This window comes from Notolepis coatsorum, assembly GCF_963971535.1.
Source record: "Notolepis coatsorum genome assembly, chromosome: 11".
NCBI lineage: Eukaryota > Metazoa > Chordata > Actinopteri > Aulopiformes > Paralepididae > Notolepis > Notolepis coatsorum.
The window spans coordinates 70,714,268-70,724,706 of NC_140175.1; the positions used below are offsets into that span (position 1 = coordinate 70,714,268).

The 10,439-nt window shown below is 42.1% G+C and overlaps 1 protein-coding gene across 1 annotated transcript in view; it reads left to right on the top strand.

Moving 5' to 3' along the window:
- The window catches only part of LOC311237319 (integrin alpha-2-like), a 134,114-nt gene that overhangs the window by 84,311 nt on the left and 39,364 nt on the right, over window positions 1-10,439 (top strand). Inside the window, exons 5-8 of the mRNA XM_084325138.1 lie at window positions 2,887-3,001; window positions 5,302-5,429; window positions 6,317-6,465; window positions 9,131-9,281. Coding sequence (XP_084181264.1) covers window positions 2,887-3,001; window positions 5,302-5,429; window positions 6,317-6,465; window positions 9,131-9,281 — 543 coding nt within the window. The remainder of the gene's footprint in view (window positions 1-2,886; window positions 3,002-5,301; window positions 5,430-6,316; window positions 6,466-9,130; window positions 9,282-10,439) is intronic.

The window sequence follows — 10,439 nt, forward strand, 5'->3', positions numbered from 1 at the left end:
GCTAGTTAACAATGCAACAAATTGCAGATGATTCTGACATCTGAGGCAATAGCCTATTCAAATGAGGTCATAAACGAGGAGATGGCTGATTCCATTCAACTCAATTTCAGCCAAACTGAAAGTTTCCACACTTGGCACCAATGTGCGTTCACTCGCTACACAGTGTGACGTGATGTCCCTTCCTTATTTTATAGCTTCCTTGGTTGCTGACAGGAAATAGACAGGGGCCAAAGCGGTTGCCCTAGCAACAGAATAGCAACAGAATACTTCTGAAAAGGTCTATGCATTAGTAAACAGAATATTGCAATCATTACCATGGAAACGGAACTCAGTACAGACAACAAAAACCCACGGCTGTACCCAAGGAAACTATAAAAGAAGAAAGGGTCATTACATCATGACACAGTGTTCTAATGCTCTTCTTTGAGTCAGTTCTATTGAAGCCTATGGGAGATGCATGGAGAAGCACACTAAACACCAACATATCTACTTCATTTTTTTTTACCTACTTTTTCTCCTCCTTTTTCTGATTTTTCTCCCATCCCAATTTTTCCTCTCATACCAATTCTCCCTCCCCTGTCCTGATCGTTGCTCGCATGTGCCCCCCACTGGCTGGTCGTAGGGAGGATAGAAGCCCATCACATGTCCCCTCCGATACATGTGGAGGCAGCCTGTCACATCTTTTCACCTGCCAGCGCGGACTTTCATTGGCGAGGTGTAACGTGTGGGAGGCTCACACTGCCCCCGCCATTTCCTGTCTTTGCTGTGCAGGCGCCCTGACCGACCTGTAGGAGTCGCTGTTTACAACGACCAGACTACCACCCATCGACTCCCCTCCCACTGACTCTGCCAATTGAGTCAGTATGACGGCCGGCCCACGCCGGAGGCAACGCTGACAGCCAGATTCGAGACTGGTGTCTCTTGCATTGGTGACGAGCGCAATGTCCGCTGCGCCACCCAGCCGCCCATACATATCTACTTCATATGGCCTTTGATGAAGTAATGCCTTCACCAGATTAAACACACTTTATATAATACTGACTGATGGGTTTTCCATACATACATACATACATACATACATACATACATACATACATACATACATACATACATACATACATACATACATACATACATACATTCATACTGTACATACATACATCAAACGAAATGTACCTTGAAAACACATTAGCTAAATAACAACACAACAAAAGGCTGGCGCCTCCGTCACCCAGATTAATAGGCTGTTACACTGAGAGGGGAGAGATGGAGGAGAGGTCTGCCCTTCACCACTATGATAACTGCAGAGAGCTTTCAAGTTTGGCACCAATGTGCATGCACACGCTACACAATGATGTAATGACCCTTCCTTCTTTTATAGTTTCCTTGGCTGTAACTAGAGCTACTGGCTCAGTAACCTTTATGGCCCCACACTGTGGCAGCCTTTATTAGTAGTATTAGTATGTCTGCCACTGTAGCCTATTATCTGGTGACTACTGCCTCATCTAGACACAATCTGTATCTTTTATATGGACTGGTATTTTAATAGCAAGTTTAAATGGGACTTAGAGTTATCTCTGTCTAGACGTGTCTTCCTTTATAGGCCCAGTTTCCATTGCATTGATCAGGATCATTTCATCATCTGTATTGTTAGTAAGAGGTACACGGATGCCAGTATCGGGTATTGGCTCGATACCAAGATAAAATATTTAACCATGGGAGCAGGTAAAAGCAAAACCCCATCTGTAGAGATGCAGGGGGGAAAGGCGGAGAAAGACCTAATGGCTCTGACAGTACTAAATCTCTAAAATACTGGGTTGACTTGATATGTGGATTACCACAAGGGGGATCGTTTTCACTGAATATGTTCAATTTCATGATTCTTTATGTCTATTCTATGTGTATCTGCCAATTTTATGAATTTATGTCTATTTTATGTGTATCATTGACAATCAAACCTTAAACAAAGAGGCCTATTAAGATGTTAGATCTTATGAAAGATTATGTGATTTAATGTTCTATGCCTTATTTTGACTTTGTCTATTTAGCTTCTGTCTATTTTATGCTCATTCTATGCTTATTTTATACCAGATTTTATGTCTGCACTTGCATTGCTCTTGATCTGCCAATCTTTTTCTCATTTTATGTATTTTTTACTGCTGTGAAGCAGTTTGAGCTGCAATTCTTGTATGAAAGGTGCTATACAAATACATTTAATAATGTATTATTATTATTATTATTATTATTATTATTATTATTATTATTATTATTATTATTATTATTATTATTATTATTATTATTATTATTATTATTATTATTATTATTATTATTATTATTAATAATAACAATAATAATAATAATTGGTACTCTGTATTGAAGAATATCACAAATACCAAGAACTATTTAATGATGACAAAATATGATCAGTTAAATTAGAAAATGGAATGGAAGGTTGGTATTTGGTTATATTCATACTTAAAATTGTAACTGTGTGGGGCGCCCCAGTGGCGAACCACATAGCGCGCTCAGCCGCGACACGGCCGACCCGGGTTCGATTCCCGAACCCGTCGTTATTTGCTGAATGTCTTCCCCCCACTCTGTCTCCCATTCCTCCTCTGTCTCTCTCTACTGGACTGCCTAGTAGCAATAAAGCGATAAAACGCAAAAGAAAAAATTTAACTGTGTGTAGGAAGAACATTAAAAATAAACCAATTGTGAAAAACGGTCAATATCAAGTAAAGTACTCATATTGCACTTGGGATTGGCGAGTACTCAAAGCAAACTCCCCCTACTTGGTTAACAAAAAGTGGTATCGGCACCTCTAGTTACTATGATTCTATCATGACAATGCTATCATCTGTATTGATTATAATTTCTTTCTCCTAGACGTGTGGTCCTCTGTGGGCGCAGAAATGTGGCCGCCAGTATTATTTACCAGGAATCTGTGCCGAGGTCAGCCCTCTGTTCAGCCCACTGCCCGCCTTCGCACCTGCCGTTCAAAGTAAGAGTCTTCAGCATTTATGTTCACCTGCCCTTCAAAGTAATAGTACTCTTTAGTCCATTATTGTCACATTATGCTGTCCTGCAGAATAAGAATGACCTAATAGTCACATTCATCTGCTCTTCATAATACAAGTCCTTTGTAGACAAGTCTAGATGAATCAGTTTAAAACCAGGTTCACAGTGCAGTATGTCGACAGATGCCTGCCCCTCCCCCTTCTCCATCACTGACCGAAGCTATCCAGTTTTACAGACCGTCATTTAGTTCATCAATGTAATATCTTATTCTGTATGTTATGTTCATGGTTGGGTAGTAACTGTACTGTTAATCAAATTACAATTACACCAAAAAGATCTTGTTGAGTAGAGTTGTCTACTCATGGACAACAAATTTGCCATAATGACCTATGAAGTCTGCCATATTGGAATTTACGCCATTTTGAATTATAACACTTTTCCATACTCCCCACCCAGCCTGTTCACCTGATCCTCACCAAACCTGCTATGTGGAATCTGGGGACTGACATCTTTAAATGTGTAATTTAGATATTTTAACTCATTGGACGCCACGGATTAGCCTCATCCTGTAGTAGCTACCGCCACCGCTGTAAACGGTGGGAGTCGCTCACCTTGTTTGCAGGGCTATAACTATTTAAATATTATAGCTATGGATGCAATACTATGGCCCATTTGACATCGAGTATCTATCGTTCAAGATGTGGAAAAGGAATATTTTTTCCATCAATACATTCTCGTTTTATACCGTGGTGAATATAAGTATGGTTTTAGAGTGGTCTGGGGTCATTCCTGGGAGGCTAGTAATAGCCCGCCACGCATATTATACTTAATCCATTGGCATTTAGTCCCTATACACGCTACAATAAAAAATTCAAATGCATATGATCGGTATATTATGTTCCATCATGCATGCATGAAAGGGGGGGGGGGGGGTCGTTTCTGATTAATTGATTGTCAATAACGGCATTCGTTAGTACAACAGCATACGCTGATCAGGGCGATGGCTATGATTGCTCTTACCTGTGGCCGATGAGATTCCAAAAAGAATATTCCAATTATTTGATTGCCATCTGCTAGATCGTATGTCCATTTGGCCCACGCCATAACCCCCCACAGCATAATGAATCGGGCATCCCGAAAGCGATTCAATGCGATCGGGTGAAGATCTTGATCCACGTTACAAGAAAACTCCGCCCGGATGACTTTCAATGATACACAGAGTCATACACAGAGTCACAAAGGAAGTGCGACATCGGCCGCATACCACCAGGCGGCGGTATTGGACCTTTGCGATCTCAGACACATTGCCACACAGTACCACAGCCTTCCTGGATGATTTATGAATGGAAATAGCGAATAAAAGAAATAACAGTCCAATAACGAGTATACTCGTTGTTGGCATCCAACGATTGGTGGCCAATAACGATTACACTCGTCATAGGCGGGGAATGAGTTAATGACGATATGATATGACCGCCACATAAAATAACATTTTGGAATTTCGTTGCTTGTGAACAATCCGATTTCCACCAAACAAATATGTTTACCTTACAATAGCAAGGAGGCCTGTGAAGTTCTCAGTCATCTGGTCTCATGGTGGCGCTATTCTCATAAAACTAAAGATGTTAACTGCTCGTGTTAAGGGCGTAGTCAAAAAGTAGTTTGAAATTTCCGGCCGGTCGGGTGGCGTAGCGGAGATTGCGCTCGTCACCAATGCAAGAGGCTGCGGTCTCGACTCCCGGAGTCAGCATTGCCTGCGGCTTGGGCCGATCGTCATACTAACTCGTTTGGCTGAGTTAGTGGGAGGGAAGTCGTGGGTGGGAATCTGGCGTTGTGGACAGCGACGCCTACAGGTCAGGTCTGGGCGCCTGCTCAGCGAAAGGCAGGAAGTGGTGAAGGCAGCGTGACTTCCCACGCGTTACACTTCACCAATGAGAGTCCTCGGTGCAGGGTGAAAAGAGAGCCGCTGGCTGTCTCCACATGTGTCGGAGGAAGCGTGTGGTAGACTTCAGGGTTCCCTTGTACCGACCAGTAAGGGGAACATGCGCACAACAACCAGGTAGGGGAGGGGGGGAATTGGCATAACGACTAAATTGGGATGGGGAGAAAAGCATAGAAAATCAGGCGGAGAAAAAGAGGATACAAATTTCTTTTTTTAATAAATACACATTTCTGGCCGGTCAGGGATATACCCACTGCCATTATAATTGTAAGAAGGTAATCAGTCATCTGTAACGGAAATCCATTTCAAAAGTAACATTCTCAACCATGGTTATGTTGTAGCCTGCGGAGGTCCTATGGATCTAGTGATAGTTCTGGACGGGTCCAACAGTATCTACCCCTGGCCTCCTGTGACTAACTTCCTACAGAAACTGCTGGAGAACATGGACATTGGACCTGACAAGACTCAGGTAACTGACAAGTTGCCTTATTCACTTTGCCACCATCTTTATTTTCCTGGGTCGCTATGGATGCTATTTTAATGAGCGGATGATCAATTCACTTCCATATTCTGCAAAACACGAAAGCTATGACAGTGACAAAAAAACTATGTTGTCAGGTCATCATGAGTTTGTGATTTCCGAGATAGTGTATTCTGCCTGTTGTTTTAACATTGAAGTGAATGGGCTCCATCCCCCCATTGCGTCAAAGTTGACCAACATGGCGGCAAAGTGAACAAGGTGAATACCTGGAGCCAGGACTGTAACAATTAATACATACTTGCTGCCTAGTTGTAGCCATCACAGTCATATTTTACTGTTTCATAGTCTGTTTGATTTTTTGTTGTGTGTGTTAAATTTTTGTCGTTAAGATTAAAATGTATTTTTTGTAAATGTACATTTATTTTGCGCATAATCTCACACACATCCCAAAACACAAAACCAGTTTTGTACACATTAATTTAGTTTGATATTTATTTATTGAGAGTTAATGAGTCCAATGACATCACCAGAGGTCATATTGAAACTCATTCAACTCTCAATAACTGTCAAACTATATAAACTAATGCTATAAATGTGTACAAACCTGCTTAGAGTTTTGGATGTGTGTGAGATGATGTGCAAAATAAATCAGCATTGTTTTTTGGTGAAGTGCCCCTTTAAGAATTAATGAGATATAGTAATTGACCATATTCAGACGGTGGACATTTAGCTCTTACTGTATGTCATGATCAGGTTGGGATTCCTTTCCACCCAGGGTGGAAACAAGGTGGAAGGGAATCTCAACCTGAGCATGACGCAAGAGCAAAATGGCCGGCGTGTGAATATAGTCAACGTCGTGCTGTGTTCCTGTGCAGGTGAGTGTTCTGCAGTATGGAGAAAATACTAGGGTGGAATTTCTGCTCAACGACTACTCCACCAAAGACATCATGGTGGCTGCAGCCTCCAGGATCCCCCAGAAGTATGGACAGGAAACCAATACATTCAATGCCATAGACTATGCCAGGTGGGTCCAAGACTTACAAGATGCACAGTAAAAATGGGATTAAGCCATTTCAGGGCTCAAAATGAACTTTTCCGCTATAGGTATAGTTTCTCAGTTGGTAACACCAGCACAGTACTCAGGACCTTAATCACACGCTATTTCTTTCTTTTATGTTCTTATATTTTCTGCAATGAGCATGTACTTGATGACCACTTCATTCTCCTCCATTGAGCGATTACGTTCAGTGCTGAAAAGCAGTCGGTAGGGGCTCAGTGTTTTCACGCATCTGTCAATATAGGTTTTGCATTTGTGACTGTCGTGTTGCTTAAAACCTTCGATTAGAGTTGCCTACAACGGACTGTCACTATTTACATAGCTGGTCCCTGTAGGAGGACATTTGTATGGGGGTCCCGCAGCTCAGGGGCCATGGTTTGCATTTGTTGCACACGTGAAGTGTTCATTTAGACATATGGACTGGATAGGAGTCATATTATTCAAGTATTCACAGACAAGAGCCGGAATTAGCCACAGGATTGGAACAAGATGGGAGAATGACGAGATGGGAGGGGACGAGAGTAAGAGGAGTAAAAAAAAATCTTTTTCTTTTAATATTCAGCTGTAGACAGCTTTATTTTGCCACTTGAGTAGGTAATAGTATTCACAATGAATGAGTTCAGTAGAATAGTCTTCACAATGAATGAGGTCAGTAGGAAATAGTCTTCACAATGAATGAGTTGAGCAGGTAATAGTCTTCACAATGAATGAGTTGAATGGGTAATAGTCTTCACAATGAATGAGTTGAGCAGGTAATAGTCTTCACAATGAATGAGTTGAGTGGGTAATAGTCTTCACAATGAATGAGTTGAGCAGGTAATAGTCTTCACAATGAATGAGGTCTGTAGGTACGTAATAGTCTTCACAATGAATGAGGTCAGTAGGAAATAGTCTTCACAATGAATGAGTTGAGCAGGTAATAGTCTTCACAATGAATGAGTTGAATGGGTAATAGTCTTCACAATGAATGAGTTGAGCAGGTAATAGTCTTCACAATGAATGATGTCTGTAGGTACGTAATAGTCTTCACAATGAATGAGGTCAGTAGGTAATAGTCTTCACAATGAATGAGTTGAGTGGGTAATAGTCTTCACAATGAATGAGTTGAGTGGGTAATAGTCTTCACAATGAATGAGTTGAGTGGGTAATAGTCTTCACAATGAATGAGTTGAGTGGGTAATAGTCTTCACAATGAATGAGTTGAGTGGGTAATAGTCTTCACAATGAATGAGGTCAGTAGGTAATAGTCTTGACAATGAATTAGTTGCTTCACCTCTGATCCATACGTTTTTTTTTACTACAGATGTGACAGTATTCCCCATAGAGTGAGGATAGATGGATGTATGTACTACGTTTCTTGTTGGAGTTATAACCTTTCAGAATTCAACATTTTGACCCTTAATTATAGATAATTATATCTATCAGGCTGATTGGGGTAATACTCCAGGAGTCACGTCCTTGCCACCACCACAGCCTTTTCCACACACACACACACACACACACACACACACACACACACACACACACACACACACACACACACACACACACACACACACACACAATGCTGGATTGTTTTGGTTATGTTGAGTTTTACTGAGCAATTGTGCATCCCCTTCAACTGCCCATGGCTAAACATGATAGACAGCAGGAGTGAATCATCTTTTCCAAATAATTTCACGTGGTCATTGGCTACAAAGTAGTCCATTATCACTGTTAAAGAGTAGATACACCCACTGTTCCAGTCTGCCTACTGCACTATTTTGGTGCACAAAGTTGGTGTGAGAGTGAGAGAGAGAGGGTGGTCTCTATGATAGCTGGGCACATCTCGTATTATCTTCTTTTTTTTTATCAAACATTTATTTTTATTTATTTTTTACATTTGAACAACTAACACAACATTGACATCAACAATAATAATAATAATGACAAGACAATACAAATAATAAATACAGACTTAACATCTCTTCAGTAAGGACCTGAAAAGAACACCAGCTTACGTTAGCATGGCCAGAGTGTGTTCTGTGGCACCGACAGGAGTCTACGCTGCCTTGATTTAGGATTCGGAAACATTGCTCGCTTCTCTTACTCTGTTATGATAATATCCCACATTATGACCCCACCAACGTGGCAGTACTAATGTCAGCCTGCATCAGCAGATATTACACTAGCACTAGCTTGTTTGGGTTAGCTACATCGTCTATAAACCTGTGGTTGTCAAATATTGTTTTAGGGGCTGCATGGTCACAAGTGGGGCTTTTAGACTCTTAGTTTTGTTATTGGAAGCAGAATATATTTGTTAACATCATGCTAAGCATGCAGGTGGAAGTCATTAGCAAAACAAATTAGTGAGTAAACACTGGAGTAAAACACACAAGTATTTTGAGTTACAAAAAGCTTAAAATACCGGTTAATGTCAGATTGTGTCTTTAAAGATGTTGTGCGTGCGTGTGTGTGTGTGTGTGTGTGTGTGTGTGTGTGTGTGTGTGTGTGTGTGTGTGTGTGTGTGTGTGTGTGTGTGTGTGTGTGTGTGTGTGTGTGTGTGTGTGTGTGTGTGTGTGTGTGTGTGTGTGTGCGTGCGTGCGTGCGTGCGTGCGTGCGTGCGTGCGTGCGTGTGTGTGTGTTTCTCTAGGAGATATGCCTTCCTGCCTCAGAACGGGGCCCGGCCAGGGGCCACCAAGGTGATGGTCGTCGTTACTGACGGGGAGTCACATGACAAGGAACTGCGGGATGAGGTCATCAGCAAGTGCCAGGCAGATGACATCACGCGCTTTGGCATCGCTGTGAGTCATACAAATAAATGCATTAACAATAATCTGGGTTTCGGTGCCAGTCCGCGTGTCCTGGAAGATTTAAATGTCCCACTCAAATGGGAGAAATTTATTGAGCTTAAAAACAATTGATAGGCTATATAAAGAATTGCATCATCAAGGCATGTAGATTTATAATTGAAAAGTAGGCTACATTTGCTTAATAATAATAATAATAGCTTTATTTTATATAGCGCCTTTCAAAAGACCCAAGGTCGCTTTACATAGGGGGGGGGGGAAATAACAAAAGTAACAACATAGTGGACAGACACAACATACAAGTGAGAAATTAGGGGTTAAACGCCAAGTTGAAGAGGTGGGTTTTGAGCAGAGTCCAGAGTTGGGCCGTTGCGGAGTTCTGCGGGAAGGGAGTTCCAGAGGGTGGGAGCTGCCACACTGAAAGCTCTGTCCCCGAAGGTCCGCAGTCTGGTTCGAGGGATGGAGAGCTGACGAGTGTCCGTGGATCGCAGGGGCCGTGACTGAGTGTAGGGGTGGAGGAGGTCAGTGAGGTACTGAGGTGCCAGAGCGTAGAGGGATTTGTAGGGTTTGATGGTTAGCCAGTTGAGGTGGATAAGGGTGGGGGTTATTGTTATTATTGTTGTTCAGTTTGAGAAGGTTAGATGACATCCAGGTTTTTATTTCATGAAGGCAGTTGACAAGGGAGCGTAGGGGGAGCTGGGTGGATGGTTTGGTGGAGAGGTAGAGTTGTGTGTCGTCGGCGTAGGAGAGGAAGCTGAGGCCATGGCGGCGGATGATCTGACCGAGGGGGAGCATGTAAATAGTGAACAGTCGCCATAGTGTTAAGTGTGTCTATATAAAAGTTGCATTTCTGTAGGTCCTTGGGGTAGGCTTCTATGTCAGGAATGACCAGGACACTCTTAGCTGAGATCAAGTTGCTATTATAGTTGTTACTGTTTATATATGTGTTTAGATTAAGTAAATGTGAGTTTTAGGCTGTGTTTACATCCAGTTACATGGTATGTGGTTAGCCCCTTACGTGACTGCGATCTGCAAGCCAGGGGGCCCCTGGCTTGCAGATTGCAGTCACGTAAGGGGCTAGGTATGTGGTATGATTATGTATATATGGAAGTACCAATGTGTATGTAGGTACATGCGTGCCTAATGTTTACT